Source organism: Patiria miniata, unplaced genomic scaffold, assembly GCF_015706575.1.
Source record: "Patiria miniata isolate m_02_andy unplaced genomic scaffold, ASM1570657v1 HiC_scaffold_22, whole genome shotgun sequence".
NCBI classification, from domain to species: domain Eukaryota; kingdom Metazoa; phylum Echinodermata; class Asteroidea; order Valvatida; family Asterinidae; genus Patiria; species Patiria miniata.
Genome location: NW_024037061.1, coordinates 6,293,204 through 6,308,934, shown reverse-complemented (window position 1 = coordinate 6,308,934; position 15,731 = coordinate 6,293,204). Strand labels below are relative to the sequence as shown.

General features: G+C 38.0%; 1 protein-coding gene across 1 annotated transcript; it reads right to left on the bottom strand.

Annotated features, from left to right (window-relative positions):
- Positions 1-1,904: 1,904 nt before the first annotated feature.
- LOC119730850 (aspartic proteinase A2-like) lies at positions 1,905-15,154 on the bottom strand. The gene is made up of 10 exons (XM_038203903.1): positions 15,001-15,154; positions 9,827-9,945; positions 9,063-9,159; positions 8,702-8,825; positions 7,433-7,551; positions 6,277-6,479; positions 5,487-5,609; positions 5,163-5,310; positions 4,563-4,661; positions 1,905-3,325 (listed from the first exon to the last, which is right to left on the bottom strand). Exons 2-10 carry the CDS (start codon positions 9,907-9,909, stop codon positions 3,170-3,172), a joined length of 1,152 nt encoding a protein of 383 aa, XP_038059831.1. The 5' UTR covers positions 9,910-9,945; positions 15,001-15,154; the 3' UTR covers positions 1,905-3,169.
- Between the last annotated feature and the right edge of the window lie 577 nt (positions 15,155-15,731).

Genomic DNA, 15,731 nt, shown 5'->3' with positions numbered 1-15,731 from the left:
GTAAATATTAATTATTACTGTAAACTAAATATTTTTAGTCCTTGGACTTTTTCTTTGATCACAATTTTTTTTTTTTTTAGCAATAAAACCGAAATGAATGAATGAATTAAACGGGACTTGAACCTGCGACCTGACAGGTTTTAAGACACCCTCCCGTCCTCTTTGGGTGCGTTTTATTAGCTTACGATACGCTAGGTTTGGGTGCTGCCTCCATAAAAAAAAAAAAAATAAGAAGAAAATAAAATAAGAAATTGCATTTTTTTTGTATAGCGTACACGAGGGTGCAACACGGCGACACTATCGGAGCCCAACTTCATTAGTCTGATCGTGTTCAAAACGTTGCGATTAATTGTTATCATTTTACCTTCCAACACCCATAAATTTTAAACTAACAAACGACTCGCATCTATTCAGGAATCACATAGTTTCTGTGGATACAACGATATCTAACTGGAATGTCTTCATAGAAAGCACGCAACTTCGTGCATAATATGCGAAAGCAGCCAAGCTGAGTCTCAGACATCAATCAGCCCGCAGTCGTATCCGTAAACAACGTTCAAATTCAAAAACTTCAAAGTCTTCATACAGTGTTTGGCATATCCAGGGATTCCGCTACATTTTGTGAGCTGAAGTTACAATAGGCTTGCAATTCTCCAGAAAGGAGATAATTGTCCTCAACATCATAGTCAGACTTTATATATGACTTGAAGCTTTGCATGGCGGGTGAAATAAAATAGAGGACATTTTCGGGTGACACCACAGTGTTGTAGTACCCATGCTCTGTACTCGTACTCGAGTACTACTCGAGAGTACTTTTTTGGTTTACTCGTACTCGTGCTCGAATGTCAAAGTACTCGTACTCGAAATGACGGTAGGCCTACTCGTACTCGGACAGCAAAGTACTCGTACTCGACATGTCGAAATTGTACTCGATCATTAAAGTACTCGTACTCGATCGAGTAACAGTACTCGGGGATATTATAGCTTCACTTACCATGGCCTTATTTTATCGATACTTTCAGCTTGAAATGGTTGAGTGGGTTGTGGGGAAACCGAGATTTCCTGATTTTCCTCCGTGCAAGTCCGGACAAACACATTTAACAGCTAGCCGTGAGTGGGTCTGTATATCGGTCTGACTGGTCCTGGGCCTATTACGCACAATGAACCATTTTCCGTATGGCCGTACTCAGAAGTACAAATACTCGTTCTCGGAGACCCGTTCTTGTACTCGGAGGTCAAGTACTCGTACTCGGCAACCTAAGTACTCGGCATTTGGAAAAAGTACTCGACTACAACACTGTAAACACCATGTGGAAAGAAATCTCTTCTTGGAAGAAGTGTGGTTCTGAAAAACCGGTTGGTTGAGTGTATAACTCGACGTTTCGGACAGTGTGCTTTATAGTCAGACTTGTTTACAATCGACGCCCTGTTTACGGGATCTACTAGGACCGCTGGATTTATCAAAACTAGTTCGGTCAATTTACGACAAAACAGGCCTTGACCTAGAAGAAATTGAAATAGAACTTATTTTAACACTCTCACACAAAGAAAAAATTAAAGGTTAACATACTAAAAAAAATAATTTTGCGAGTGGAAAAGCGCCCCGTGTTGGCTGATATTTTTTGTAACGCGTTAACGTCTAGACATGTCTGTGCAAGATAATTCAGTGTTATTGTGTCACAAGCAATTGAGACGATCAGTCAGGATCTCAGCAAGTGGAAACAGTGAACTTATCACTTGCAAAGATCCACGGAAAATAGAGACAGCAGAGAGCGCTAGCAACTGACTTTAAAATCACACGATCAGTTCATCACATTTGAGATGGAAAATATATTTTGCACATTATTACCTTAAAACTATACTTTAAACAATTTTAAGACACAAACAGTGACGACAGAAAATGCTTGAGATTCCACATAAATCTACTGGAAAAGTTCAATCAATTTATTTTCACTTGATCCATATATAAAACCAAATATTATAACAGGAATTAATGCCAGGAGACGATGTCGGTTGAATTTCAGCCCTCGGGTTATAAGGTATCATTGCGGAAGCACACATCTCTGTTGCTTCAAATGTGAAACAGTTGATCCGTAAATGTAAGACTAAATGTGGATTTTCTTGACATTGACTTTCGAATTATTAGAAGTAAACAATATGAAACAATAAAGTTTACAATTTCCGGATGAAACTGTCCATTTAAACGACTGTTTGTTGCACAGGTGGAGAGCTTGGAAGCACGACACTATTTATTGTGTGAATACTATAAACAAAGCTACAATTCCAACACAAAGAGGCAGAAAACGCAATGGGAAGACAGTTTTAGACTTGGTTATACAAAGTTTGAGGTTAACTTAGTGGCGTAACGAGCAATGTTGATGATTGGCCAGGGAGGGATATCACTAAGTGGAAACAGTGCACTTGGTACTGACTAGCCCCATAAATGTGGCTGAAATCCTGGACGACCTCCGTATTTCACGGTTCAGCCACAAAACTCCATAAAGTGTATGAGGAAATCAAGATTGGAATTATTTTTGTCACTTGATAATCACCCAATACATAAGTATGACTGCTTATTAGCCAAAGAAACCATTGAATTCCGCACCTTTGGAGGCCTAGTTATCCTGTAATTATCGATGGTAGTTACCTGTCATTCAGTAACCGTCGGTCTGAAGTGCGCCCGCATGCGTGCGTTGTTGACCAGAATTGAATAACAGGTAACAGCCATCAATGTGCATGTTGTTAAAGTACGTTGGAAGTTTCTTCATCAGTACTAATAACAACGCTTGCAGCTCTTCCCCCTTGGATTCATTGCACAAAGGCATCGAGGCTTGCGATGTTCTTTGCATGTCCATTTGTTATTCATATAAAACCACATTTCAATGAATCGACTAAATCTGAGCTCTTTAAAACTATATAATTTAAACTTTAAAAAGTGGGAACTTAGTTTCAATCAATTTCTGCTGAAAATTAAAGTTTTGAGTTCTTCACAAATAAAAAGGTAAAAAAAAAAGGTTTCTAACTTTAAAATACTGTAGGAATTACTAATTTATTGTAGAACATTATGGTTTTTGAAAAATGTTAAAGTTATTGTGTAGTATTCCCCTTATCGTCAAAACGATAAATAAAAGATTTTTTCCTAAGACTCCACGATATCTAGTTTCTCTTCTCACAACTTCTGCTTCTGGACGGCAGTCGCAAAGCCAAGTCGGTTGTTTCCAAAGTCAAATTCTGCATAGTACACCCTTAGGAAGGGATCGCCCATTATGAACAGAGGTGAGAATTCGTCGGGTGCGAAGGCTGTGAAACAGACGTTGCCAGGATTCTGCCAAATAAAAATAGAAAGGCACAAAGGAGGAATACATGTTAAGGAAGGAATACATGTTACCCGGAACAAAATGTACTAACAACATTGCTATACACTTTCAAAAATGTGCGTGAACAATTAAAAAAACTTAATTCCCTTACTCAAAAAAATAAAGTGCAGGTCTATTCCTAAAATAGTCTCAATATAACAGTATTGTTCTCGGGGGTCCGCCCTTGAATTTGACTTGTTAGGCCTAGGCAAAGGGACCGTTTTATTCGTGAGAGGGGCACTGTTGCTTTTGATGGCCAGTTCAGTGACCATTTTATTTGCGTGAGGAGCACTATTATTTTTTACAGGCCAGTTTTCCATCTTGAGACGGTGACAGTTTTAATGTTGCAAACGGGGCACTAATTGCACTTTTGAGGGGCAGTTTTCCATCTCGATGAGTTTTTGTGAGGGGAGCACTATTGTTTTGATGGCCAATTTTTCATCTCGAGAGGGACACAATTTTATTATTGCAAGAGGGGTGTTTGTGCTTTCGAGGGATAGTTTCACAATTTTCTCTTCTTTCACACTGACGGAGGGTGCCTTTTTTGAGCAATTGCCCTTTTTTTGGTGGTGTACCCCCCCCCCCCCCAGTATGATAAGCGTTCCGCCGCCGCTGTACAGTGTGTCTCAAAAAATAAAACAGAATGCCAGACGTAGAAGGTGTAACCAACATAGCTAATATAGGTATGGTTTGAAAGATACGCCTTTCAACTTTAAAACGAGACATCAAGCGTCCAAAACTGAAAATTTTTGACAGAGTTATGAGTAATGTTCCACGACAGGTCAAATTGACAAAATTTTAAAATGCGGACATATACATACAGTAATATAAATAAAACAGAAATACAACTATATTAAAACATGTACCAAAAAGAGGGAAAACAGGCACACACACAAAATCAATTAGAGTAGAATGGAAATGAAAAACACACGAGCACGTGCAAACATTATTCCACTGACTGGTCATCGACTGTTGGACTAGTCAAGTCAATTTCATGGGCGACATTCATATGTGTTTAATTGTCAATATCGGAAATCACCGACCACGTCTATAATAAAGTAAATTGACGTGACTTTTCGTAATAAAGTTTAACCACTTAAACTGGTCTTTTCCAATTTAATCATATCTATTCACTTATAAGTAAATCCCAGAAAATCAGGGCCTAACGAGTATCATGTTGGTTAAGCATCGGCCATATACACTCACCATCACTACGTATTCTTTCGGAGAGATGGGAAACGGCTTGTTGGCAATCATGAACACGACGTTTGGTAGACTACTAATTTCGTTGCAATTGATGAAGTACTGAAAGTAGAAGAATGATCATTTTAATGCGATCAACTTATTTCCAGTGGAGTCCCTTGATAGAAAATGTGGAAGGGCGAGAGTTAAACAACAAGCTTTTTTTGCAGAATTCTAAAACAAGACTTCTATTTACGAATAGCAGACTTTGCCAAAATAAAAATATTGTAAATCGCCTATTTTCAATCTTTCGGTCACACACGCATGCAAAACACAAGTATATTTGTATTTGTAATGCATTATATTTGTACATGTGTGTATAATCATTATTAGTGTATGCAGGGCCCCCATGGAAACCAGTTTTAAACTGTTTGGGCACACCCGGTGTAAAAAATGCAATAAAGAAGCGATGGGACACCAAAATCAATGCTAACAACTGTTGCAGTTATGGACGTTTGTTCCCCAACAAACTGCAGCATTATAATTTTGATGTCAGTTAGTCTTTTCCTTTGTCGTATAAAACTAATAAAAGATGTCACCTCTCCGTAGTTTAAGTAAACTCACCAGCTGCTGCTGTGGGTTGTATACTGCACCCAATTGGTCATTGATTTCCTTGATCATCTTAGACGGTCCAACGATCAGTGAAGTACCGGTGTCTGCGATAGCCTGACAACCCGATTCGCAGGTAACAGGAGCCCCTTTGATGTCAATGCTTAACGCAAAAGCAAAAAAGAAGGCGTGTTGAGATTAATTACTACATTTTCTTCTAAATTTATTTTTGTTCATTAAGAGAGAACAACGAAGATAATGCAAATTACGAAAAACAATGTTGAGTTGTTCTAGAAAGCAAAAACAAAATCAATGTTAATCATTATTATAAAAGCTCACCCGTCTACACCGAATTGCCAGTACATTTTCTGGCTTACAGGTACGTAGGTGAATTCACCCGTATAATGACTGGGGTCTGATCCACCGAGAACAAGCTCTCCACCTCTGGTACCGTTATCGTTCCTGCAGTCGAAGAATTGTTACTGATTAGTATGGCTGGTCAGAATTGGTTTCTCAATAATAATAATGCTTACTTGTAATGCTCCATGTCTGTGACAAAGTGACACTCCTGACGCAGAAAAGATCCCTCTTACTTTGCTGTCATCCGAGGGAAACATATCCAAATTAAACAATGGTGATACATATTAATGAAAGAGATAGTAGTTGAGTTGATTCTTGAATGTGAAGTAGGAAGTCTCCTTTCTCAGTTTAATGGGTAATGAGTTCTACAGGGAAGGACCGGTTAGGGAGAAAGATCGGTTTCCCCATATAGGCCAGGAGTGATGTGAGCGGGGTACTCGAAGAAGATTTGCGTCGGAGGAAAAAAGGCGTCGGTATAGATCATGGCGTTGTACTCTTGGACGTAGGTGGGTGTCTTGTGCCATGGAGAGAGCCGAAGACCAGGACAAAGATCTTGAAGATTACTTGTTCGATAATATCTCTTCGTTCGCCAGAATGACGGATATCAACTTCACAGTTTATCTATGTAAGCACTACACAATGCACCCACGCACGAACAAGACGACTTAAAAATTCTGGGTTTTCTTAGGTAGTATTAGAAATTATGTCGTGCGTACTTTGCGCCATGCATACATGTGAATATGGATATATATGTATGTGCCATACTTACACGCTCAGGAAAAACGAGAAGATTGGCTTTGAAACGAGTCCCTCTTCAATCATCTTATTGAACACCGGTGTGACTCCGCCTACAGCCAAGCCAGGATAGGCCATACCAAACAGACCATCTATTGGTACTTCCGGGTAAGCAAAATCTTTGCTCATGTAGGTTGCCTCCCCGAACGTTGTACCAACCACGTTAAGTTCATCCACCTACTCGAAATAAATAGAAGCATGTCACACTTATTATGTTAAAACTTTCGTTTGAGTTATTTTCCCAATAAGGAAAGTCATGTTGGAGTAGCGGCACTTTCCTCGCCTTCCACCGCATGTGAAAATTCCTGGCTGGGCTGATTTAAGGAAGATTTGAGGCTTTGTATGGTGGAGAAACTAATGCATTAGTTTCTCCACCATTATAATGAATGAAAGGTTTGCGGAAACACCATGTGCGAATGATTTCTCAACTAAAAGAATGGTTCTGAAAAGAACCAGAGGTATAAACTCGACGTTCCGGGCTAATTTGTCGATTGGGTTTTCAGTCCCTACTTGATTCAGTGGGGTTTCCCGAGAATATTCTTCTGGGTTTTTCTTCCCTCGTCTAAAACTGTTATTTTTTCACACACATTGTCTTCACTTTACTGGGCTTCGTGGGAGACTGGTGGATTCCACTGAATGTGCTACCCATTTAAAATAAGACTTAAAAACAACAACAAAAAATATGATCGGAGAGGAGGGGTGGCGTTTGCAGCCCTCTTTTCAGCCGCTGACTAATGTCATGATACTAGTGAAATGGGGCTAAAAATAATAAAGGGAATGCTAAAATTCCTAAATCTATTTCCAAATTGCCTTAGAGTGCATGAGAAAGTATCGTAGATTTCACAATTCTTCGAGGGCATGACCCGGACCCCCCTATAACAGGGCGTGTCTTTGGCACGCCTTCAATCAACCCATTCATATCATCCCCCACCCGTTTCCTGAATGCCACTCTCCTGCTGTTTACTTCAACGAGCCATTTACATTTTGACCCAACGAAACAAGACAAAGATTGCCCAATTTTTCTTCAAAACAAAGCATTATCTACCATTGTTTACAAGTAGTTGATTATTTTTTTTTCTGATGATATCCATTGAAAACAGGTCGTACAACAACTTTCAAGATCTTCTTACCCGAACTACATCCGTACTTAAGAAGGCAGTTACGTTTCCTGTTCCATATAGGAGATGGATTACAGTACCGTTTGGTCGATAGGTGGAGGACATGGAGTGATTGTACTTGTGATGATGTGCTACAAAGATATAAAAAAAGTTGTTAAACGGCGCATCCGGCCTAAAAAGGAGTACTGGTAACAATTTGTCTGTTGTGACCTTTATCTCTATTCACTATCTTTATTAAGTGATTTACTTCGGGAAACGTTGTTATCCATATTTGCTTTACAGTCGAAACGTTCAATTGAAAAACTGATAAAAAACTTAAACATCAGCCCTAAATTTATAGTGTTCAGATGTACAGTGTGAGTAAAAAAAACACCAATACACTTTTAGAATTGGTCATAGTTTTATTCTGTAGCAATATAGATGAGATATTTTCATATGTAGCCTACTTTTACAGTAACTCTTCCTGCTTTTTTTGGTGACATTTTCACTGGATTAGTTTTGATGCATGACTGCACAGGAGACAATTAAAGGTGTCGGGTGAAATCTGACTTGCGCCAACTGGTCAGGGCTGGATAAGAAAGAAACAGTTTAAGAGAACACAACCATTGTCTAACAAAGAGACAAAACAGGATTTAATTAGATTTTAAACTTCGTGTTTATTTGAAACATTTAAATTAAATTAAAAAGGCAATTAAATTCCACGGTGTCCTAGTCCTCAACATGGCCACCATCTCGTTGAATGCACAGCTGGGCTCGGCGCATCATTCCTGCAACAGCACGGCGAATCACCTCCCTGTCTTGTCTGAGAATGTCAAATTGCACGAGTTATCCTTTCCTGGAGGTCATCCACATTTGCCTACTGAACTCTTGCAAGCAATATTCACAAATCTGAACTGATTATGCATTCCATGACCAGAACCAAGATAATGGTTTGTGTTCTTTTAAATTGTCTCATTCTTATCCAGCCCTGACCAGTTGGCGCAAGTCAGATTTCACCCAACCCCTTTAATTGTCTCATGTGCAGTCATGCATGAAAACTAATCCAGTGCAAATGTCACCAAAAGAAGCAGGAAGAGTTACTCTAAAAGTACATATGAAAATATCTTATCTATATTGCTACAGAATAAAACTATGGCCAATTTTAAAAGTGTAAAGTGTTTTTTTGACTTACACTGTATAGTGCCTCTAGGCAACTACGAAACCCGTTAGTACTTCGTTTGGCTTGAATCCTTCTATACAGAACTTGCTAATAGTCTAAGATATATTTTTGGAAATACTTACGACATCCAGGTGCCGTGTCAGGACACAACACAGAAGGCACCCACAGGTTGGACGAGCCCGTGTCGAAAGTGACAAGAAACGGTTGGGGAGGCGTACCGATGCTAATCGGACCGTAATATAAAAACTAAATGAAAATTATATAAAATGTTGTTATTGAGGTAATTAAATAATTTCCCGATTTTTTTTTTTTGGGGGGTGTCCGTTATAGTAACTCTGAAGTGCAGTTAAATTTACAAGTTATAGAGGATGCGCCAAAATGTCAAAGGAAATGGATGAATAAACAATCAGTATAAAAATCAGGAATTTAAAATAAATAAACAAGAACCTGCAGAAGGGTAAAGTCTAAACAATCACAACTTACTTCGTTGTCATTTCTCAGTGGTTCAGGATCCCTTAGAAAGTTGCGGAAACGTCTTGTGACTGACGTCAGAGGGCGCTGCAGGCGCTTTAAGGGTATTCTGTTTGAATTTATAGAAAGGAGTAAAAACAATTTGAAAACAATCGTGCTGAACTTTTCGAAGCAGTCACAATCAAGACTTTGACAGAAAGGCCCGTGTTTCTTGAGCGATCAGTTTGGAAAACACATCCTTGACAAATCAGAAGCAAGTAAGAGTTTACAAAATACACATCGATGACGCAATATTAATACTGCACTATCAATGAGGTATCAGGTGCAAGCCTGTGACATTGTAGAATTAATCAATAAATGTTTTTTTTACCTTAAAAAGACGTATTAATCAATCGCTGCAACATTGACATTACAATTTCCAGGCCACATTTGCGCAAATGATGACAACGAGGCTATATGTAAACCAATTAATTAATTTCGAGAATCGCGTCCTTCAACGCACTTCATACTATTTTACAATTGATTTGAATATTGTCGTAAACTATTATTACCCAATTGCGAAGGCCGTATATATATTTTTGCCAATCTGGACAGTTATTGAACAATTTTAACATGAGGCTGGTGGGATGTGTTGCAGTGCACGGTTTGAAAGATTAACAAACGATCCAAATAAATGGGTAGAATTGCTTTACAATCTAAATTAATTACAATTTCAAGTAATTTTGATTTCATCAAGGGAAAACACATGCAGAGAACTCCGGTCTGATATATCTTACCTTATCACTCCATCCTCGCCCTGTGTTGTGTGCAAGAAGCACATCACACCAAAGTACACCAGGAACACTAACGCTGCCCTCATGATGATGTTGAAACTACGAACTCGCCAATTTAAAACCTGAACCGAATATGAAAGATTTCGGTACGGTTGCTTTTTATAATAAACTTGAAATCGCAAGGTAAACAAAATGCAGATCAAAGATCAATGAGCATAGATCAGCCCGCCCATACAGTCCAGGCTCTCAAAGAAGAACAAACATCATTAAACCGTGGAGTATTTGTATTATCAAAGCGTTCTGTGGGTACTTCCTTATAGTTGAAAGAGAACACTAAAATACGAAAATTCTAAATAAAGACAGCCGCATTGCGTCAGTTCAGAGTTGCTTTCACGTGACTCAGTTTTTTTCCTAAATGGGTCACGAGGAGACCATCATTATAGACTCGTGATTATGCACGTGTCTGATCATGAAATCAGAGGGATTGCACACATCGAAGTGCAAAGTCATGTGTAGGTCACAAACTTTCTTCCATAGGCCTATGCATGTGGCTCTGAAATAAGAACTAGCTGTTTATACCTCCATTTTGGGTGATTATTTGACCAAACCACATCTATAAAATTTTGATGCTAATGCACATTGCTGTGCCAGATTTAAAAAAAACACGCAAAATATAATTTAAAAAGCAACCTTTTCCCCGAGCCGCTTACGTATCCCGTACGAGTATTATTATTTCTAATGGTCTTTGCTCATGAGATTCACCCGAAGCGTCATTTGGACCTTATCCGTCGACGATGCTAAGGCGCAGTCAGAGCGCAGCCTGTGCAAAAGCCGTCCCTTTTCTTTGCTATGTATGCACGATCCGTTATCCGAATCTAAAATTAAATGGGACATCTTATTTTGTAAATCTTATGGCATCCAAACTTGTCTTTAAATTTTCAAATTTACTCTTTGAAATGTATCTATATAAGATGCTATATTTATACTTCGCTGCGAGTAATTAATCTTTGCTTAAGTTTTTTGGGGGAAAAAAGAACGAACAAAAAAGACCTTCGCGAAAGTGAAAAAAAAAGATAGACAAACTTCAGCTTACACCGGCCTGAAACACACACCGGCAGAACTTCTACACTAATCGACAGAAAGAACCACTCATCTTCTTTCTCAAAATCATGTTTTTAAATCCCAAACCTTTGCGAAACAGTTAAGTGTACTCAAACATTTTGTTTGTGCACTTTCAACTTTCGCGAATAAAACATGTCTGGCGGGTTCCATGGCCATGCAAGCTAGCATAATGACTGGCTCCCTGCTACACTTGTCCCGAACGTCAACTAATCAGACACCCGATAAGAGATTCTTATTCTGACAAAGTGTATGGCGGATTTCCACATTCTACCGTATTATTGCCATGAATTCTACCATTATATTTAAGTGCCGGACTGAATAACGATTCAGATAGTAACTAAAGGGTGCATCCCTGTATTAAAATTCCCATAGACAGCAGTGATAAATGCCCACACTCCACAATTCTTTAAAAAAATACTCAAAACTCTCACGTACAGGTGATCACGATCTACAGAAAAATGATGACTGATCAACATGTCATCTTTCAATTTTTTTTGGTGGGTCACCAGTGATTTTTTTGAGACATTCTCACCCAAAGAAGAACACCCCTTAAACGAATGATGTTTCCCAAACTGGAAAAGTAGACATTTTTAAAAAGGATTATCCCTCCACAACATGGCTAAATAGCGCCACTTTCGGGCCCAATTGCATCCAAATTTTTCAGAATTGGAAGCTCCAAGTCCAGGCCAGAGGTTTAGTGCCACATGTCTTCAATTACTCAATTCCTTGGCTCTCAGAACTCTCTAATGTAGAATATTTTGAGGGTATAACTTTCATTCATGAGCTCGGCAGATGGATTTTTTTTGCCTATTGACTGGTGTGCATCCATACCATGTGCTTTAAAATTCACATTTCACCACTTTACTGTCAATGGTTAATATGGTATGGGATTATTTAATACTCAAAATAAATAGTGAAACTAAACAAGGGAGAAAATGGTGTCTTTCAGTCATTTCCCCAACAAGCCTAAGCATTATTTCCTCTATACAGGGTGAGTCAAAAAAGGGGAACCCAAACCCCCAAAATATATTTCATATTGAAGTATATCACCATTTAAACCCAATGACCCTAAAACCTCTTTTGTCCAAAATGCGATTTTAAGAATCGTCGTCACAATTGTCTCCATACTTCACCAGCGATAAAACCTAAGTTTAAAAGTTAAAAATATTCAACAAAGTCCTTTTGAAGGACCGTCTTTTGAAACACTACAGAATTAAACTGCCATAACTTTTGAAATTGGCAATTAAAATTGTTCAAACTTTCAGAAAATATTTCTGATGAAATGTTATTGATGTTTACCAATTATAAGGGTAGTAATCCAATAATGAGAGCTTGGTGGTTGCAATGAACGTTTGAAATGACCTTGCGGAGTGCGCTTATCATGCGTGTACATTGCATTCACCCGTGTGCGTGTTGAGATTTCTTCCCGTGCACACAAAGCTGGTTTTCTCGTAATACAATTTTTTATCGGTGGGGAAATGTTAGGGTCAGAATTACTTTTCATGGGATTATAGGGAGGAATACACAATATAAACTATATGTCATTAGAAAGCTGAATAACTGGAGAATTTAGAAAATATCAAAACCTCATTTTTTGGGGGGCTACTTTGTCCGGGTTTCGTGTAGTCTAAGTATCACCCGTTATCTACGGAGCTAGTCTCCCGTATAACGTCTGATATATCAATGCATGCAGATTTATGATATCTCGTGCCTCAGCCAATTGGGGTCGACTTTACTAAATCGTGGCGCCATTTCATTCCCAAATCTGGACTAAAAAGCAGTGTTTTGTAATTAAACAACACCCTCTGTTGCTGTATCTAGGTTTTTTCTTATCAATATCTATGACGCGACAACAGTGAAGGATGGAAGACCCAATATAGAAAGCGCCCGCTGATTGGTCAAAATGTAGAGGTCAGTATGCAGTTTTCTTGCATGATTAGTCAGCGAATCTGCCCAAATTTTGTAGACCATCGCTCCGCCATGGTCTAAGACATAGACTGTAGGTTTCTTGGTGACAGGTCACAAATACACAAGACAATAAAATAACAGCGTGTGGGTGCTTCGTAGCTTTTGCTACCATCAATTTCTTCCAAAAGGGCGTCCTACACAATCACTGGTGAGCAAGACTTTGTATTATGCAGATGACGATCTGCCTATTAAACAAACAATAAAACAATCTTTTTGTACATAGTAACTGCACTAGAATAACACATTGCATTTAATTGAAATTGCGTCCGATTATTGGCCATGGTATTTTACACAAATTTGAAATTTAAAAAATTGATGAGAACCGTAGGGTTCCAGAATTAAGTCAACATGATTTACGAAAATATGTTTTTTAATCATCAAAAATTCATTCTGAATCTAACTCACTTTTTATTGAACAAAAATAAACACTCTTTCTAGAGACAATAACTGCAGATTAACACATCGCATTGGGTTGAAATTGCGTGCGACTATTCGCCAAGATTTTTGACACTGAAAGTAAGGATATTTACAGTGGAAGAACAAATTAAATATGATTTAAAGAAAATTTTGTTTTTTAGTCGCATTGTAATTAAAGTCACAGTTAATTGAGTTAAAAAACACACTGTTTATTGAGACAATAACTCCATAATAATAGATATTGATATGAAAATATTGTTCGATAATTAGTCGTGACGTAATGACATAGAAAACCTCGACCGGAGCCTTCATGGAAAAAAAAACCACATGACAATAAAGCAACAGAGTGTGGACGCTCCGTACATCATAATTGCTTCCATAAGTTTCTTCCTAAACGGGACGTCCTACGGTACTACACAAACTCTGGCCAGCACCGTAAAGACTTCTGTTAATGCGGATCACGATATGCCCATTAAACAAAAATAAGACACTCTTTCAGGAGACATTATCTGCAGAATAACACCTATCATAAAATTAAAATTACGTCCTATAATTGGCCATGATATTCGCACATGCTTGAAACTTCACGAGAACCATGGAAAAAATATTCATTATGGAATAAAAAAAGTGTTTTTACCGTGAAAAAAATCATTCCGAATTGGAATCATGGAATCACGGTATGCCCAAGAAACAAAACTAAATCAATTTTTTTCTGGAGACAATTACTGAAGAATGTTTGCGAAAATCATCCAATTATTGGCCGTGATGTCTGATATCAGAATTTGAAAAATTTACTGAAAGAAAATCCAGTGTAGTTAAATCGCAAAAATCTTAATCTGAATTAAAGTCACCTTTAATTGAAAACGAGAAAGTTAAGAAAACACATTCCAGTCATTAATCATGATACAGGGTGAGTCAAAAAAAAGGGGAACCCAAATCCCCCAAAATATATTTCATATTTAAAAATTTTTTTTGTAGCACTAAAATAATAATGACTGGAAAGCCATTTTCAAAAGCTACTTTTCGATGAAAAAATACTGAAATTGCTCAATCCGTTCAAAGAATATCACCATTTAAACTTAATGACCCTACAACCTGTCTCGTCCAAAAAGAAAAAGCAATTTATTGCTTGTTTCCACAACTGTCACCAACTGAAGTACACAATATCAACCCTGGTAATGGCAAACAATATGGTTTATAAAATCTACTTTTTTAAAAGGCGAGCCTTCAAAAGGATTTTGTTGCATATTGTTTACGTTTAAACTAAGATTTCATCGCGGGTGATGTTTGAAGACAATTGTGAAGACGATTGTTGAAATTGCATTTTTTTTGAACGACACAGGTTTTAGGATCATTGTGTTTAAATGGTGATATTCTTTGAACGGTTGACCAATTTCAGTAATTTTTTTCATCTAAAAGAGGCTTATGAAATTGGCTTTCCAGTCATTATTTTGGGTGCTACATATTTTCTGAAATATGAAATATTAATTTTGGGGTTTGGGTTCCGCTTGTTTTGACACACCCTGTATGTTAGTATTTTACATGATGAAATCATTACAAACACGATAAGCTTACACTTTATATGAACTAAAGTTACTGAGTAGTCAAATATTAGATGGAAATAAATCAAACAGTCACTACCTGTAGGTACGAAGACAAAAAGTACTTACGGTCTGTACAACAGGTTCTCCCTTTAGCAAAGAAAGTAGGAGTCAACACGACGAGGGGGGGGGGCACTGCAATAGCTGTGAACTGAAGGCATCCGGCGCTGCGCGCTGTTGCTGTTGTCAAGCGGGTGATTGATTTTAAAAAATGGAGCGCATTTCTATCCTCCGGCACATACGAATCCTGACACAAAGCACCCACTCAAGCATCACAAACAAAATTCCAACCACTTGCAGACCATGGCTAAACAGGACTTTAGACCTTTTGAAGTCTGGAAAGGGTTTATTTTCTCAACCGTGACACCCTGAAATCGTTGAGAAATTTGGTTTGTTTTTACTTGTAGGCGTCATCTGAAATTTAAGAGGATCAATGTATTGATTGGGTTGAAAAAGCGGAGTGCCAAAAATAATAACTACCTTAATTTTAATTACGTGTTGTTCAATTTATGTTTTTTTTTGGCGGGGAGAGGAGGGAGCTGCTTTAACATTTAAAGAAAAAACTTTGTAGGGGTAATTTTGTTGTCGAAATACAGTACAATTGTTAGGATTTCATTGTTAAAACAGTCAATCATCCAAGCCCAATCTTCCCAAATATTTTGCCCAATAAAACTGACAATGTAAGTGATACATCTAGGCCTACATTATAATCTGCTTATGTTATGGGTTACGCAAATGCTGATTACTGAATTGAGCATGCAAATCCAAAGTTCATCACCTTTAGGATATTTTTGACGAGT

What these genes read in the sequence shown, in the direction of transcription:
- LOC119730850 (XM_038203903.1), bottom strand. Translation starts at nt 9,909, where the DNA reads ATGAGGGCAGCGTTAGTGTTCCTGGTGTACTTTGGTGTGATGTGCTTC. An exon ending in TAAGTACGGATGTAGTTCGG is followed by an intron (nt 6,480 to 7,432) that starts GTAAGAAGATCT and finishes TATTTCGAGTAG; the next exon opens with GTGGATGAACTTAACGTGGT. An exon ending in CGAAAGAATACGTAGTGATG is followed by an intron (nt 3,326 to 4,562) that starts GTGAGTGTATAT and finishes TTTATTTGGCAG; the next exon opens with AATCCTGGCAACGTCTGTTT.